General features: G+C 35.8%; 1 protein-coding gene, 2 long non-coding RNA genes and 1 other non-coding gene across 10 annotated transcripts in view; 3 read left to right on the top strand and 1 right to left on the bottom strand.

Moving 5' to 3' along the window:
• scny (ubiquitin specific peptidase 36) overlaps positions 1-13872 on the bottom strand; it is a 48692-nt gene extending 34820 nt beyond the window's left edge. The window contains exons 1-6 of one of the 7 annotated variants that reach the window (XM_046625393.2): positions 13753-13867; positions 13190-13655; positions 12750-12933; positions 9503-10059; positions 2505-2618; positions 265-491 (exon numbers count right to left, since the gene is read on the bottom strand). In XM_046625393.2, the coding sequence (XP_046481349.1) occupies positions 265-491; positions 2505-2618; positions 9503-10013 (852 nt within the window). In that variant the 5' untranslated portion in view covers positions 10014-10059; positions 12750-12933; positions 13190-13655; positions 13753-13867. Of the gene's footprint in view, positions 1-264; positions 492-2504; positions 2619-9502; positions 10060-11600; positions 11706-12641; positions 12934-13189; positions 13656-13752 lie in introns of those variants that run through there. The other 6 variants (XM_046625383.2, XR_006883158.2, XM_046625377.2 and 3 more) reach the window with 6 other exon arrangements.
• The window catches only part of LOC138190922 (uncharacterized), a 121651-nt gene that overhangs the window by 46379 nt on the left and 56334 nt on the right, over positions 1-18938 (top strand). The gene's annotated exons all lie outside the window — the stretch shown is intronic.
• On the top strand, positions 6998-8037 carry LOC124218940 (uncharacterized). The gene is made up of 3 exons (XR_006883251.2): positions 6998-7440; positions 7548-7751; positions 7831-8037. It is a non-coding gene; the product is annotated as an uncharacterized lncRNA (long non-coding RNA).
• On the top strand, positions 14025-14096 carry TRNAQ-UUG (transfer RNA glutamine (anticodon UUG)). Its single transcript has one exon. It is a non-coding gene; the product is annotated as a tRNA-Gln (tRNA).

Raw genomic sequence — 18938 nt, 5'->3', positions numbered from 1 at the left:
CCTTCAGTGCAGAAAGAAATAATACGCTACAGTATTGAATAATAAAATAAATTAAACACCGATCGAGTTAGTTAGAATCAGTACCCAAACAATACTAAAAAGATTCAAGACCTCGGACTTGATCTCAAGGTTTAACTGCGTGTGGTACCTGGGTGTGCCTAAACTCTAGTGTCAAAACAACGATTACTCTTAAGACAAAAATAACCCTCATTGGACTGTTTCTAGAAGCCAGTACCACCAATAAAATTATTGAATGATCATTACCTGGAAATGTTGGAACGTAGTAGATATATGACGGCACTGCAGGCATTTAACTTCAGTGCGTATATACCCGCCGAATATCTGATTTACAGGTGTCGTTTCTTTAGAATAATTGTCCAACTTGGATGCTCTATGCCTGGACAAATATGCCCTCTCCATGCCTTCCAACAGATAGCGTAAGAATTCGTGAGCATCTTCTTGTTGCCCAGGCACCATCGTTCTGCAAATAACTGTAATGAAGATGTGATATTAGAAAAATAATATTGATTGGGTGTTAGAAAGAATGATCGACTAAATAGTTTTACTCGCTAAACAATAATCCTTACTAGTAGGTAAGTTTATTAAAACAGCTACACTCACCAAGTGACTTTTACTTATTAGATTTTCAATTTTTTGGATTTTGTTGAAAGTAAAACTGTAATTACACTAATCTCACTGTCAGGGCTCTGAGGAATTTATAATATTTGGGCAAATATAAGAGGAAGACTTTAAAGTTTTGGAGAACGTTAGTTTAAGTCAGTCATGGTGAAGTTAGTAACGTTAACGTCATATAACATGAATAAAAAAAAATAACTATTTTACAAACATAGATTGGGTTTTGAAGGAGTTAAGTTTGCAGTATATAAGTATGTTCTGTTTCATTATGCTTCACGAAGTTCCAATCAATCCTAACATTGCGATATAACGATTCTTCCTTACGTGACATTGTCACATTAACATTACGAACTTCAACCTCATCTGGATCATGAGAGTTGCCACTATTGTCGAGATGCTTAACTACCAAATGACATCAATTCACTAAATTCTAAATTAAAACCAAACTTATCAAACCCAATAAAGAATTCATTTAAAACATTTGAAATTATGTGGTGGTGACCTATATAATAGTAATTTTATTGATAAAACAGAACGACCATCCACATCAACTAGAAATTTAATGACTTTAGACTATTGCAACAGTTGAAAAGTATAAGGCAAATAATTGCTTATTTTATTTGTTTTATTTAATTAATTATGCATCCGGAGTTCAAGTCCCAAAAGATCCAATATTAGATATCAAAAACAGTTGTGTTCAACTACCTATTCAATGTAAGTCAAGAAAAATCTTAAGCAATAAGCAGAGCTTACAGAAATATGAATTTTTTCACAGAAAATCATCATGCTTCCTGGAGAATCAATATTCTATTACGCAATCATCATTCGACTTTGTTCCAATAGGGATACATGCTTGATGTATAAAGACCCAAACTGCGACTCATGACATAAAAAAATGCCTTCACCAGCAGCCCTTCTTCGTTACTCTTGATTAAACATTTCATAGATACTTTTTTACAAATGTAGTTGAGTTTGTGTTACTACATGCATCAATAGACTTCATTAGTCTAATGAATATGTTTTTGAAAAACATTTAAAGTAATTCACACGTGCAAGCACACTTGAGTTTGACTCAACATTGGCCCAGGCATCTAACAATTGAATAATCTGGAGGAAAAACAATAGTACAAAAATGACATAAACTGAGCACTAATTGTAAGTTATCTTATATTCATTATGACTTTGATGAACCGAACAGAGATGTTTAATGGAAGCGGCTGGTGAAATCGCCAAGTTTGGTATTTTTAAATAGAACTAAACGCGCATTAGACTACTTATTTTCGGGACTTAGAAACCACGAACAACCATCTCAAAAATTTTTGAGAGATTCACAAATTTTTTCTCCGAGACATAGGGTCGTGAAAAAAATTACCGTTGCTAGGCATTTTTCAGATAAATCCTGGGAACACGACGAAAAATCGAGAGAAGTTATGAATACTTGATTTGATGGAAATAACACAAACATTGCTAGAGAAAGGACAAAATACGGCTTTCAGTTTTTTTTCTCAGCTTCGAAGCCATGAAAAAATAAAAGCAATTCTAAGCAATCTTTACATGGATCCTACGAATCCTAAAAAAATTAATGTGACAGCTCGACATCTTGCTCAAAAGAAAGAGAGCGGGTAGTTTGGAACCTATCAAAGATCGAAACATGCATTACCAAAAACATTCTTTCAGTTTTGAGATGGTTGTTCGTGATTTTTAAGGCCCGAAACAAGTAGTCTGATGCGCATTTAGTTCTAGTAAAAAATACCAGACTTAGCAATTGCATCAAGTGTTCCGCTTAAGTGAGATTGGATTGTGATTATTCAAATGGTAGATAAGGCTTATTAGACCGATTAAATGTATCGCATTTGAATTGTACTTACGCTTCAACTTATTATAAATGTAGAAAGGCTTGATAGCATATCCAGATTTCTGGTGGCTGAACTGCAACGTTTTCGCCATTGCACAGGTAAGACATTCTCCAGCTCCATCTAAAACTAACCTATTATCAAAATACCATACAAAACAATCTCATACAAATTTTATGTTTGGTCTAATCAATCTTATGTGGAACTTAATAATATATAACTGGGGTGATGTGTTGCTAGGTTGATTTCTCCAATTACCAGCCTTTTGTCTCACTATAAAAATGAATGAAGTTGAAACGAAATAACGGATTAAAGGATATACTTATAGGTATCTTGTGGGTATTATTGTCACGTCAGTATATGTAGTTCGTAATAGTTGAAATATAAACAAGTTACATTTATCTTCTACTTCCTACAGGTGTCATATCTCCTTCACATTATTTTTCGTGAATCGATCAAACTGCACATTTCTTTATTTATTTTTCATTTGACAGACTCGTAATAGGGATAGCTAAAAGGCATTGCGTATTATGCATAAAGCAAAATATGTAGAGTTGAGAATTTGATAGAAAACTTGATGACACATTTTAGATTTTAAATTTTAATGCCATATTTAATTAGAGTGTCTACTTGTGAGAGTTCATGACTCTACGTTTCATAACCACATCCCTAAATTAGAGTAATCTCGAGACAATATGGTAGAGTGCAGTAATTAGAATAAGTAGTAGCAATCAGCTTGTATCATTTTGTAGAATAACGCAACTCAAATGTAAACTGGAATTTGACTTTCACTGACAGTTAGAACATTTCAATGGCCTTCAAATACATTTTTAAATGTAATGGCAAAACCGATTCACATCGAAAATTCGTCAAAGCTTATTTTAACGACCAATCCAATGGCTATGCTATATTTTTTTCCATAACTTCATTGGGGGGAGACTGATTTAGACAGCAGTGTCTTCGAGAATTGTTTGTAGAGAAGAGGTGACATTTTGGAAATTGAAATGAAGTACATACATCATAATATAAACAATTGGAGGTAAGGGAGGGAAAAAAAAAAAGGGCTGCGCAACCGCTGCTTGAAGTTGAGCACATCAATTTCAAAAAAATTGTGCATCCTTTGCATGATTGATTCAGTATGATTACCGTTTTCTCTTTATCAAGAAAGCATAGCGATTAAATTTTATTTAATCTTTGGTCTTTCGATTCATCGTGCATTTCATTTTCACTAATATATTGTCGCTATAGTCACATACATTCATCATACAATTATTTTATTTTGTTAAATATTAATGTATTCATGTGATCTTCAGCAGCAGATTTGATTTTCCACGTTCAAACGTCAAACTTTCGTGAATACTGTCTGCTGGATCGTCGCCAGTATTGTTTACCTCATCCTCACCGACGCATGAGGTCCCTGGCGGATTTCCGTCGTACTAAGACATAATAATCACAGAGCTCAACACAGGAAGTATAGAGCAGTCGGACCACGGTCTTACATACAGGTCTTGCAACGAACTGAAATTTGAGTGGTAGGGCTAGCCGCGTTATTGTCCAAATTTTTTTTGCCACTACCGGCCACTACGCGGCGCTGTCCGTTATTCATAACATATGAGTGACATTACACTAGGACCTCAATAATTGCAACTGCGATAACTGCAACAATCCCCACTATGCGACCCATATCGATCAGTATGGCGCGTGGGAGAGTAACACGATTTTTAAAATAAGGGCGCATTCCGGGGCTCCTCAGAGGTTATATGTATGTAGAACTCGTTGTTATTTTCGGTTTTTTCGAAGGGCGAAGATGCAATTTGCAAAGGTGCAATTTCATCGCACCAATTTTCGCTAATATTTTCCTATATATATATATACACATGCAAGAAGGCGCTAATCGGGACACCCGAACTTAGCACGACACTGTTAGCGACTATGTGCGCATTGTAAGCATGGGCGGGGCTTGCACACCTTCGATTTCTGCAAGTGTGACGCGTTTCCGGTCCCATGCAGTTGCAATTATCGAGGTCCTAGTGTACAACCATTGCAACGTAAGGTTATCTGGGAATGAGTATCAAAAAGATTGGTAGAGTTCCGCCAAATAATAATAATAAGCTTATGAATAACTCGTAGCGCCGCTTTTGTGGCCATAAGTTGTACTTTTGTTTCGGACGTGAACTGACCACCCCCCACCACGTTCGTTGCAAGACCTGTATGTAAGACCGTGAGTCGGACCACCTCTTATTCTTATGCCGTGGCAGGTTAGCAATCGTACGCTAATTTCATACCAACGTATGATGTACGGTAGCGATACATTATCGTACGCAAATGTACGATAATATTCAAATATCCAGAATATTTTCCTAAATGAACGAATAGTCATTAGTTTGTAATGGACAAAAATTTCGCTGAATAATCGTTCACTACTATACATATATATATATGTTTAACAGCATTTATATTTGTTACTTTATTAACTCTCCACCCCTGGTCTATGTTGTAGAATCTATAATGTAACAGTATTTGCTCTTCCCTTCTAACATTAGTTTTTTTTTAACAAACATTCCGGGCAACGCGAGAAAACTTTTGGCGGCAGACAGACGGAGTATTATACAGAAGATGTGTTTAATAGCTCAGGTACGTATGAACTAATATTCTGAATAATTGGATGGATACGAGTTTTGAAGTTTTGCAAGAGAATTTTCAAAATGGGCTTTCCAAGACCTGAGGTCCAAGAGTTCTGACGTGTGTTTTCACTAGCCCTTGAAGAGTTCTCACGATTTCCGAATGATTTTTCTCCATACAAGCAAAAAGTAAAAGGTTCCTTCCGATTTTAAGGTGCCGATAAAAAAGTCTTCAATGACTTCAACCCTTCAGCCAATGGCACTATTGTTATAACTATAAAGAACTATAGAAGTATATCACGAGAATTACGATTTACGATAGTTTTTTTTCTTACAATGTAAACGAGGTCTCGCTAAGAAAAACTTTCCAGGGGTTTATCCTCTAAACTACCGGAAATATTGTTATAAACTATCAAGAAGTATAGAACTATGTTATTAAATTTTCCTCTGTTCCACGAAAATGAGGTGCCACAGGAAGTTGGCTTAAAACGGGAAATTTACACCTCATTTTTTTCAGCTCTTATTTTTTTGTTCCTATCAACAGAACAATTTTTTTCACTTCTCAAAAACTGTAGAACTATCATGGGTGCCATAAGGACTATCATTAATTTTACGATTTTCGAAAATTTGAAAAAAATGTTAGATTGCTTTCAACCCATTCAAGGCCATCGGTGCAGTCTACTCCCACTTATTTAACATTGGAAACCAATGCCATCAGTGGCCTCGAACGTATCAAAATCAATCTAAGGGTCCGTCTCAGAATTGTTCTTGAATGAAATTAAAAAATTTTAATTTCTTATATGAAGTCCCTAACCTGAATGCTGGTCGTTATATCGACCAGGCCTGCCGACAAGGTGAAATTTAATGTAAAAAATTTGGCGCGAAGGTTTGAGAGTATTTTCGTATGCAATTTTATATGCTGAATACGAGGAAAATCATGAAAAAAAATCCTGATGGCATCTTTGACCTTGAAAATCGCCTTTTCAAGGTGAATTTTTTTTCTGCTATTTTGGCCTCAAAGGCGGTATGCCCATGTAAAAAAGTAGGCATGCCACTTTTCAGGCCGAATCTGCAAAAAAAAAAATAAAATAAAAAATTTACCTTGAAATAGCGATATTCAAGGTCAAGGATGCTTCCAGGAATTTTTACACAATTTTTCCCATATTCAACGCATAAAATTTTCTTTGAAAAACCGTAAAATATTTTGAATCCCCTGGTTTGTCTATGTATCGACCACTCCCGCCGTTAACCGGTTCACCGGTAAGGATTCATATATATGTAAAGAAAGAGAAGTGCCACAACTGGTAAGGACTTATATATGAGATCCGTGAATATCTCAATCAGTATCAAACGGATTTGCATCAAACTTGGTATGCCTTGTTTTTTCAACTTGAAATTCTAAAATTCACTCAATTCTGATGAAACTTGGTACCTGGAGGTTTTTGAGGTCATTGATACCAATCTCAACTCGAAATTCAAAAATTCAAAATGGCGTATCCAATATGGTGGCATCGACTAACTAACGATATTCCATTATGTCTGTCACCTCCATTATTAGAGGATCATACATTTTTTTTTTTGATCCTTCACTAACTTATTTATCAGCGACAACTATAAACGAAAAGTCTTGTGGTTGGTGCAGTTCCTTGCTATTTCAATAACATCGGTGTATATCACTACAGAAGGTAAAATGTACATGATATCATTCTGACAATAAAAAATACTTATCATACGCCAAATCCAGTAAATAATTACCGAGTGATATACTTATTTTCTGACACACCACATCTGATAAAATGTATTAGGAACCGCATGTTGAACCACAATTTAACGGTAAATGGGCATTTTTATCATTGGATAAGATAATTCTCACCCTGAATCAATTCGTTCAATTAAGACTTGCAGATAAATAGCCAGTTAATAAAATGGGACTATTACGCTTTGTACGAAGATGTAAAGAATGAAGCGAACCGGAGATTTTGCCCAAAATTGACGAGAGAACATATAAGCCCTTCCCAGCAAATAAAGATGAGAGTGTATTTAGCTACCCAAGTAGGGTCTGTTGCTCTAATTATTCTCATCTATGAAATTCCAATTCCGTGAAAAATATGCTAATAGAATTATATCTATTTGTTTTAATTCACTTTACAGATATTCAGCCACAGTGTTGCTAGTGATTTGCGTGATGTTTAAAAAAAAAAAAATCACCGATATTATTCGCCTATCCTCAACTAACCATAAGATTCACAAAATGGATAAAAGATATCTTCGATGCACTAAATGGAGTCCGTCCACAGGAAGGTGTAATGCCTGACGGAAAAAATCTCGGAGTAAGTTATAAAAGAAATGTTCTTGTGCCAACAAATGTCAAGTTTTGTGCATGCTAAATGAAATATATCTGGAGTAAAAAACTCACAGATGCTTATTAATATTTTAGATATTAAAAGAGGCTCTAAATAAATTAAATCAGTGGCAATCAACTATGAAAAATTGAGATGTTTCGGCGGTCGAATTTCTGACAATGAATACTGCAAGTGGCTTACGTGTAACCATCTGCTCCACCCATGCTCTGATTAATCACTTCTTCAAACATGGTTTCAAATATGTCCTCCGTGCAAAATTAAACGAGGATAAACTTGAGGTACATACCTATAGATTAATGAATATTAGAAATAAATATTTTTCGATGTGAATTAAACTGAGCTCACTTTTGATTGCAGCAAATTTTCGGGACAATAAGGCAGGCGGGAGGCTCCAACGATCACCCTACAGTGATGAATTTCTTATAGCTGTATAAACTGTTGTCAATTTATAAATTAATAAAGCCACCAAAACGAAGGAATTTTACAATAATAGAGGACCAGTCACTCATAAGTAGATACACTCACGAAAATTTCAAAATGATTGTTAAAAAATCATCAAGCAAGTCATTTAAGAGAGCTCATGTGGATAGACTCGATGGAAGAACTGAAAACCATGCTACCCAGAGAAATGAATGAAGATGAACTGGAAAATATTTTTACTAACATATTGAAAACGTATTTGACAAAGATTTGCTGCCGACAGGGAATGATAATAATGGTTCTACAGAAAATATTAACTGCAGTTTTTTATATGTGTGGATTTGTCTGTCACAAAATGAAAAAACAATTTAAATATAATCATTGCGCGAAAATTTTTGAATTGTCAGATGACAGCATGTTTTTCCTGACACAGAGTTTGTTTACATAAAAAACTTTGGTGGTTTGATCTACGCAAAGAAAACACTTTTTGAGTGTTTTTTTAGCAATGGAACATCGTTTTACAGAATGTATAGAAAGGCGTGAAAATAATAGTGTTTATGAAACTGCAATCAAAGCTATCCTGGCCGATTCACGACTACCAAATTCTTAATTATCAAGTTTCTCAAGTAGTTTTTGTTCTTTTCATAAAAACACCATAATGGCAGAATCTATACACTATTACGTAATCATGCGTATGAAGCAATGGGCAAAAATTAAAACCAGGGACACTGAAAAACTTAGTAGAAAGAAAAGAAAATTAGCAAAATTTTGTTCAATGTAACATTATTCATTCATTATCATTATTATTATTATTATTATTATTATTAAATTACTATTTTTATTATCAGTTAAAATATTTTATAATTTATAACCTTTCTCATCCGAATTTTAAATTACGACCGTACAACGACAAATGCGCCACCTGTTGGAACTCTTGCGAAGGAAGACAAAATAAACACAGACCGGGTGGGGCCCTGGTTTCTCTTATTCTTTCTATCTCCATGAGTGAACCAGTTAAAAGGTTAAAGCTTACAGTGATAAAGTCTTTTTGACGCATCCCCGCTGAAGCACTCTCCTCCTTTACCGGTTCCCCCCCCTCGTAACTAGTTATTCCCCTCATGTAGTCTTGATTTTAGTTACGCTTGAAAATTGTTGCCCCGTCAGCAAAGAAGTTTCACTTCAAAAATATTGGGGATTAAAGGTATTTCATGAAATCTTGAATTTTGGACTTCGTTACCTTATTCGAATGAACATTAGAATGTTTGGCTGCTAATTCTGAATGCTAGTTTCAGCCTCGATAATATCATTACTAACATATATCAAATACCATAATAATTTGTTTTAACAGCAATAATAGAGCTCTTTGTGAATAGATTTATTTCATGAAATAAGTCAAGCTTTTCAATCTGTAGTCTTTGAATAGTAGCTGCAAAATTTATCGACCGTTTAGTTTTCAGAAAACGTTATCGGTTTTTATCAATATTTCCATACGATGGAAGAAATAATTGAGAAATGAATACTTAGAATTGGTATAAGTTTTTCAATTTTCACCAACCCTGTTATATACCATGGTTCAAACATACACACAAATAGGAAGAACAATACTCACTATTCTGTTCACATTTCGACATGTGATGTTGATCTGCCAATAGCCAATTCACAAGTGCAGGTACATGGAACAACGCTTGCAGTGTGCTATTCAGGTAGCAAGTATTACCAACATTGTACATTCCAGCTCCAACTGGCAAGGTGCCCTTCCAGCCAAGAATGATTTTTTGTGCAGGATAGAGTGTCACCGTTGGCTCTGGCAAACTGGGTCCCATTATCTTGTCCTCTCCGTTTTTCGATAAGTTATTGAATGAATCGTTTTTGTTTTGACCAGATTGTGATGGATCGAGCTTCTGCTGTGGCAAACTCAAGACTATATATTTTGCTTTGAGCTGCTCCAAGACTGTTGTTTGATAACTGGCGACCTCTTCGTATTCTATCTGTGACTCAAGGATCCGCGATGCATTTACCCCAACTGTTGCTGACAGATCGTCGCTCGCTTTAGAATGGCTAGACTCCAGGGAATGACGGAGTGCAGCCGCTACTGGATCGCATACACTGACTGCAGGCATCACTGTATCCCCTTGCTACCCTTTTGGTTCAATTAGTTTCTTCAGTCTGTCAAATAAGTAAAAGAACTGGTTACATCAGTATCACGTCGAAAATAAAATTAAAAACGCGAATTTTGAGATTTTTTTCATTATAAGAATTGATGAAATTGCTAAGCCAATGGCAAAAAATTTCTTAATATATATTATAACAAACAAAATTGAAAACAATTTAATCCTGAACAAGAAATTCATAACGTATAAACTAACAATCTGAGAGGAGGACATATAACGGATCAATATTTGATAATTTCAATGAATGAGATCTACTTATAATATTACAAACGTAGCAAAACATACATCTCACGATACAATCAGAAAATATTGAAAGAATATATTCTCATATACTATTACTCTATGAGGGATTGTAAAGATGAATCAAATTGTGTTTAACTAGTACTTATTTCATCAAGTGAAGAACCTTTTCGTTTAAAAATTTATCATTGTTTCATTCTAAGTTCGCACCGTGCACAAGCAGACTACCTAGGCCAAACCATGTAATAAGACAGTTACAATACACATCCAACAAAACAAAATATTTCAAGTGTACCTGGGACTAAGGTCGATGTAAACAAATTACAATTACAACAAATCGAGGGATGAATTGAAAAACTCTATGAGGTTGCAGACACGTTATTGAGTTGGATTGTGTCTTATTTAGTTGAAAAATATGTGCCGTGAGGTGTGCTTCCGAGTTCCCATTTTGGACCGTATATCTCAGTCCAAGATTGTACTATTTGCTGACAACCTTAAAATGTATGCAACTGTCGGTACGCAAGAAGATGCATCTCTATTTCTGAGTCATATCACCAATGTCCATTGTTGGTACTAGTCTAATGGTCTGATTGTGAATTTTTATGTTAATAAGTGCTTGTTCATACCTTTATTCAGATTAAACGGATTGGATAATAACTATGTTTTCAATAACTCGCCACTAACTCGTCTTGCTGCTATCAAAGATTTCGGTATCACTTATGACAGTCGCTTAAGTTTTACGGCTCATGTACAACTTGTTAAAAAGGTAGGGCATTGAAGAAGTTGTACTGCATCAGTTGAAGATCAAAGATTTGAAGCAATTGGACATCATTAAGATTCTCATTTCACCTGAGTTCTCCAACTACTGACATATGCGTTCAACAATTGGACTCCTCACTACGAGAGATATAACGTAATGCTCGAGTGTGTCGAGCACACATTTTGGAGGTCATTTTATTCATTTCATCTTTTCATTTCGTCATTTAGGTTATGGAGACCTATGTACGTCCTGGACCATGAATACGAGGTACCTAAGTCAGCTAATACATGCACCTTTAAATACTGTGTAAAATACTCAGATGTTTTCCTACTTTTCAAAGTTTTGAACAACTTAATAGACTGTAATGATCTAATTGATAGATTTAATTTCCATGTTTCGGACACAATTCTTAAAGGTATCTACAAGCAGTTTTCCATGGTAATATTCCCTCGTGATCCGGCCATAGGCCATAGGCTTAGTATTTTGGTGAACATAAACTCTGCATGTCTGGAATTATTTAGCTGTATTATCTCTACCTTTGAATCTGCTTCCAAGCAAAAGTTGCTTGTTTATAGTCAATGTAGGCTTGCATTATATGTTTCATAATTTTCATTGATTATTATTTGGACCTTTTCACCTTCATTAGTTATATACTGTTGTGTCTGTTTTAACTGTAGTATTATTCTATGCTCTAACATTGTTATCGCTTAAGTTCTTAAAATAAAAAAAAATAATTAATTATTTCCCTTGCTCACTGGTTTTGAAACCTCAGCGGTGAGGAAATGCACTTTAAAGTAAAACCCAACACACATAGTAACAAGTTATTTATTATCTGATTTTTTTGTTTTTTAAGCATGGAATTGATTTAAGGTAGTGCATAGGTTCAATCGGAATTTATAAAGGTTAGCTTTACATCTCAAATATATGTACAATGAAATTTTCCTCCAAGATATACGTTCGTTGAGTCCAACAGTAGAGTGTTTCGGTCCAAAAAGAGATAAAATCAATAAACAAAGTCCCAAAACATAGTAATTATTCACAGATGTTTATCATTTTTAGAGCAGAGCACTTTTCCATTACATTAAGCGAACACAATATATGCAAAAGGAAAATACAATCAGACCCATATCTTAGAGTTGAAGCTAGCCCTTCTGAATCCCGACTGGACGGATGCACCGCTTTAAGAGTATTTACAGGATTACGTCTAATACTTACTGAAAATTTTAAATTGATTTGGTAATTCATGTAAAATGATCGTGCCATTGTTGCAGAGTAGACTAGTCTATAGTCAGCTAGAGCTGAATAAATATCGTACAGATTTTTAATCTATTTATTTTGCTTTGAGGTTATGTTTCGGAAATTATTCGATTATTAATTCATATGATAATTTATTAGCTATAGCTGACCAGCGCACACTCCCTAATATCTGAACGATCATATTATCATAAAAAATTTCAAATCGAACTAATGTTTTACGAAAGAATGGAATCGAATCTCGTAAATACATTTAAAACCGTCACGTGACTCCGTGCTTAAAAACGTTCATAATTATCCTAAATGATTAATTGAAAGTTTACCAATGGCACTTGGCAACGAAATTGGCGGGATTAGGGAGAAACGATGTAACCAACAAGCAAAGCTGACAGCTAAATGGCTTCAATGCACAATGTCAGTCTGAAGCTTACGACTCTATCAGTTTTCGCTACTGGTTCCACCGGCGTATGGCAGACGTCTGCCCAAAGATTCGTGAGGCCAGATTCGAGAATATGATATCAAGATATGTACACAGAAATAATTAAAATTTCGATCAGCCGCGTCTGCAATAAAATCGCGGCGTGGCCATGTGCCATTGAAAACACGATCGTTCCCCTGTCAACATAAAAAAAATTATGATTAATGTCTCGGATAGTACAGCAGAATAGAATAATTTTGCGCTAAAATAAGAGGGAAGAAATAAATTCTCAGCTAAGTGGCAAGGACATACGGTGAAAGCGTGTGGAAATTGAACGAATTATCGATTTGGAGTTATCGCGCTGGCCGTACCGCCGAACCTCCCGGGTGGCGCGTGCTCGTGAATCGGTAAGTATTACATTAGGTTGTAGTACGTTGACTTATATAAATTTACCTTGGATATTATCCATGCGCGGCGAAGAACTCTGTGGTCCTGCCAGCGATTCACTCGTATAACAAAACCTGAACAACGCACGCTCATTCCGTGTTGATAAGCAGAAACGACGTCTGTTCTACACCGTGACTGCAGCCATTTGCAAAGTAAGTCGGAAGCGGCGAATAACAACTGACAACTAAATTTATCACATCTTTTTCAACTAGAAATCATTTTAGCAAAAGTTAAGTCACAAACTATCATATTTTTCGATTATGAAATATAACTTGGTGTAATATGTGGGATGAGCTATTTTTTTCCAATCACCAAGTTGTTTTTTTAACTTCATGGATACGTTCAGCAACGCTTCATGCAGTCAACATCTGGCTCAATCCTACGGATATGCTTGTGTATACGCGTGCATAAGATGGAAATTGATTGAAAGGTTATTTTGCCGTTTCTTGTTGACCTAATAGAAAGAAGATACCTGTTGAGAAGAAAAATAAATGTCAATCGCATAAATCTTATTTGATCATTTCCATTTCAATAGTACCGTAAAATCATTTATATAATTGTCTACTCACCTGCATTCGATTTAAATTGTTGCGCCAGCGTGTATATACACACACTCACATAATTTGTATCATAATATGCATATGTGTATGGATGTTTGTACATATAGACGGACGGGTATCTTTCCATACAGTGGACGATGTAACGTAACGAGTGCCTCCTGTATTATCGTAGTAAAGAGTATTGCCAAATTAAGTCAACGTATGTTTATGATTCGTACCATACCATATACTAGGAAATGGTTTATGAATATTGTAAGTGTATAAAAACACATCGTCCAAGAGGTCCCATGGTGTAATGGTTAGCACTCTGGACTTTGAATCCAGCGATCCGAGTTCAAATCTCGGTGGGACCTAAGTTGAGTGTATTTTGAAAATTTTTTGAAATAATTAATTAGGTTTTGTTTTTTTTTTATGGCAAAGAAATATGGGTCGTGTATGGATATGTTTCTGCAATTCAATTTTTCATGTCCACGCTATTGTGAACTTAATTTAAGATCATGCATATAAGAGTGGGAAGTTGGAATGGAACATAAATCGTAAAACTGGCTATGCTTACATCGAGTAATTGCATAACAGTACCAAATTTCTAATATAACATGGCATTTCACCTATAAAGCTATCGTATGATTGGTTCATTGCTAAAATAATCTATATTGGAGTGGATTTGCAGTCATGTAGGCGCTCTATGCGTGCTCGGAAAGTTTCATCATTGAGTTACCACATCTTATTGAATATGTTTCCTCCAAGAGTTCGAATTTGGTCTGAGTTAAAGAGGATTAGGTAGAGTGGAAGGTTCGCGCATAGACTTATGGTTCGCGTAGCCAAGGTCCCTAGATTATACAAGTCAAGACACGCGTGTTCTAGTTTTTCTCAGTATAACGTGAGCAAAAATTTCTATGCACGTTCGCCCAAAAAATATCAAACTTACATTACCGCATTAACCAGTTTTGACCAATCTTGCGCAATTTTTTGAGGTTAAGCATTAACGAGTTGTGCCCTTAATGTTCTGACGTTCACGAAATAAATAGAAGCACGTATATATTCTGAGGTTAACCATTGTGACAGTCAGGAATCAAAACCACACCGGATGCTTTCCATTTAGTGCACAGTGTGACACAGTGTACAAATTTCTATTGTAAGCTGCCAATCCGGGCAAAGGAATAGACCAGAAATGCTTACACCGTGTCATAGGTTTGTTCGTGCTAGCTACACTCTACACTCGCGAGTGTAAAAAGAACTAGGGTAGTGTACTAGGGATTGCTGGGGAGTGTACGTCGGCTTCTCGAGCGTAGCTAAGATAGCGCGAACGCAATAGTGTAGAAGGTGCAAAAAAGTGGAGTCAAGAAAATGGCGCACGTTACGTATAGTCCTTTTTTTTCCTCGAAACACTTATTAATACAACAAATTAGTATATAAGATGAAGCATTTTTGGAATTTGTTAACGAAATGTTTCATACCTTATGTTTTAAGTACACCGTTATCAAATTAAACGTTGTTTTTGAGGTGAAATACTGTACTGCTTTGTTCTGATTTGTAGTGAGGTTATGGGTTTGTTGTCACTCGTGAGTTTTAAAGTATACATCGCATCACAGTTCACTAACGTGGTGGAAAAACCTGTAGCATTCATGCGAATTGAACCATTTACACTTTTTACACTTGGTCTGGACCGAGTGTAAAAAGTGTACACAAAGACCGTGTACGGGTATGTTCCGATATACACTGCGAGCTCTGTTCAGTGCTCTTACTGGGGAGAAATTCGTTCCGTTATAGGCGGACAATATACAGTCGCAGTATCCTAGGGAAATATATGACGTCATAAATCGTCGCCATTTTTCTACCGTGAACACTGGTGCTTTCGAGGTAAGGTGCTCTCAGTGCTTTGATCACGTGATCAACAGCGTTCAGAAATTTAACAGCTTCCACTATTGATAATTATTATTATTGAATATTGTCATTTAAAAATACCGGCCGTTAAAAACAAAAATGGAAAATTTGAATAAATTGTGTTTATTGCAATGTGAAACAAATATTATGTATGAAATGAAAGTAACGCCAAAAAATGTCGATCACAGTATACTGTACTGCGTTCCGTTTTAAGCAGTAACCAGTATAGCTAACTATAAAGGAACGGCTTCGCAGTATACTAAATTGACGACACACCTTACAGTGCTCGCAGTGTATATCGGAACATACCCTTCGTAAATTGACTGCCAGTACTAAAAATTCCCTGGGACAGAGACAGAGCTGTCCATGAACTTGTCAGCGCAAAAGAGATGAAAGATTGCTGACAGTACTGTCAGTCAATTTTCGAACACGGCCAAAGTGTAACGAAAGTCTAGTGACATTTGTGAAACGAACAGCGCCGTCCGACGTCATGTCCGCTAAAACAAACGCGCTAGTGTACACTCCACTGATATATACATATATACACTGGATTGGATATTACCGTATACTCTACGGCCGTGTTCGAAAATTGACTGACAATACTGTCAGCAATCCTTCATCTCTTTTGCGCTTCCAAGTTTGTGGATAGCTCTGACTCTGTCTTAGGGAATTTTCCGTACTGTCAGTCTATTTACGAACACGGCCTACGTGTAAGCTCGTGCGTCCAATTGAACAATTGAATTTCCGCCATCTTGTACAGAAAGTTGTCACAAAATGCGCGCTAGATTTGAACTGCGTAATATATGCTATCCAGATCTAACGATATATTCGTCACACAAAAAAGTATTTGACGAGTAAAATATTTTTTGATACATTAAATGAAGAACAAATCATTTTTTCGAAAGTATATTATTATTTACAATTATATGATGTAAAAGATCATTAAATAATATGACGAAAAACTTGTATTTAAGCGTGATTTTTCTTTATGTTCAAAAGAAGTCCTCAATTCTAAGAAGTTTCCGTCCATTATCCTTCATCCTATGGTGGGCTGAATTCTATACGGATTATTCAAAAATTCATATAACACTAATTCAACCGTTAGAGAATCCATTTACCATCCATTGATCATCAAAGTGGAGCTTAAGACATGTAAAAAAAGTTTTGAATTAAATCATATCGAATTAGGTAAGTGAAAACTTTATTCCAAAAATATGAAGAATAAAACATTCCTTGCAAAAGTTAAGGCATTTTTATAGAGTTGCGTGCGATAAACCACAACCGTAATATAATTAGTAGTATCAATCCACAATCCATTCACATGAAGAAAAAGTTACAAGCACAATCAAAAGAAAATAAAAAAGATGTACATATCTGAGCATGCCAATCAGGTACAAATGTGTAGGTGACATATTGGCACCTGTCAAGATATATACTACATACATAGTTATACAGATTAGATGTCATAATAATAATCCATAAATAATATTTATTACAAATGAGTTAGAAGTGAAAATTAAAAATTTTGCATATTCAACGTCTCAGTCTAAGGATGCAAAATAAACTAGAAACCATAAAGCACATATCGGATCTCGTCAGGGGATATAAATGGTTATTGATTGGCCCATACGAGTTACCGATTTGTGTAATGCCGTATATTCAATCCTGTTCGTCGCAAAGTAGCAATCTTGGTTAAAGCAAACATTCGTAATTCGATATACTCTTTGATGACAGATTTTGTGAGTTGATATACGTGATTAGAAAGCTCATCCGGCGCGTCGTCGAAAAAGTGAACATCTAGCTCACTAAATATCACATTTTTCAACGGATTCTGTGAAAGACTTTTTAAAATCTGCGAACAGAAAATATCTGGAAACTGAGGCTCTGCTGGAGGGAGACCTTGATTGCAATTTACAGCATGCCTGAACATTTTTTCAGTAACAGAGGCAATGTTGATCACTGATTCGCTCGGTACGGCAAGGCCTCCCTTATTATTAATGATCAGAAGTTTCAAACTTTTGGACACAGTTTGATTGGTATCTTTGGTTATATCATATAGGAGAGCCTATCGACAATCATCACACTTTAGGCGCTTCAGTATTTTCCTAACCACATAACCGCAAGTATATGAAATTGCATTTGCCGAGAAGTCGCTCAAGTTTTCCGGCAGCATGTGCTGAGAATATAAAAAATTATCGTCAAAGTTCTCATCAGCCCTAAACTATCATGTAAGTCGTACTTTTTGCATATCCTTATGACATCCATCTCATCGTATAATCGTGAATCGTACCGATCGACAATTTTTTTTTTATGACCCGAAGAAACTGTTAAAATTCCAGTATTATCCATAGATGCGGAATTACCATTTGAAGCCTCGATCTCGTGTCGGCTCAATAAGCGTTTACGTGCCGATACAAACTGCGAGCAGATTGGATTTGGGCACCAACCACCACATGCCCTAATCGCGCTAAAGAAAAGTTCCAAATGGTCCTGACTAAGCTTGTAAGTGAGGAGGTAGTTTATCTGTGCATCTTTGGGAGATACATATGCATCAAAGATATGAATAACAGAATGAGCTGCTGTATACATTTTTACAAACCCTGTTTTCCTCCGACTATCTTACATGAGTTTACCCTCTGGATCTCTCACCTTTGAAATGTAATGAAGAATTTCCAGAATTCGTGGACGCCATAAATGTTCATTGCTTCTCTTAACTGGAGCTTTATAGCCTTTGGCAAAAGGATTTCTAGAATTCAAAAAGTCGAACAGTATGTCCACACACCGTATAAACTGTATAGTAACCTCACAATCTTCAAATTCGGGTAACCCGAGATGTAAACAAAATTCCAAAGAATCAGCTCTACCTTGACTTGGCGTTTGAGCAGCTAATTTTACTTTCATTTTCATTTCAAAGTACTGTATATGACTGAGTCGCAATTTGTTACCTGCTCTCAAGCCCTCAATCTCTTGTAAATGCGCAAGCTCTGCGATAAGTCTCCACTCGATTTTATTCCCAGCTTCATCGTATAGAATTTTAAAGTCACCCAAGCAATTTCTGATTAACTTAAGCATATGACAAGCGTCAAAAATTACGTGTATCCGATGTTCAGTTATGGGGTGTGGAAAGGAAGGCTGTGGATCAGGCATTTTGAGATTAGCACCTAACAATCGCACCAAGGCAAAGTGTTTACTAGGCCCATCTAAAGTTAGGGATACAACGTGAACGTTAATTTCATGCAATTTTATCAATGCATCAGTGACCAAAGTGTACAATGCTTCTGATCCGATACCATTCAGGAGAAAATATCCAA

This window comes from Neodiprion pinetum, chromosome 1, assembly GCF_021155775.2.
Source record: "Neodiprion pinetum isolate iyNeoPine1 chromosome 1, iyNeoPine1.2, whole genome shotgun sequence".
Taxonomy (NCBI): Eukaryota; Metazoa; Arthropoda; class Insecta; order Hymenoptera; family Diprionidae; genus Neodiprion; species Neodiprion pinetum.
The sequence above is the reverse complement of the archived record's forward strand: the minus strand, read 5'-3'. Positions and strand labels throughout refer to the sequence as shown.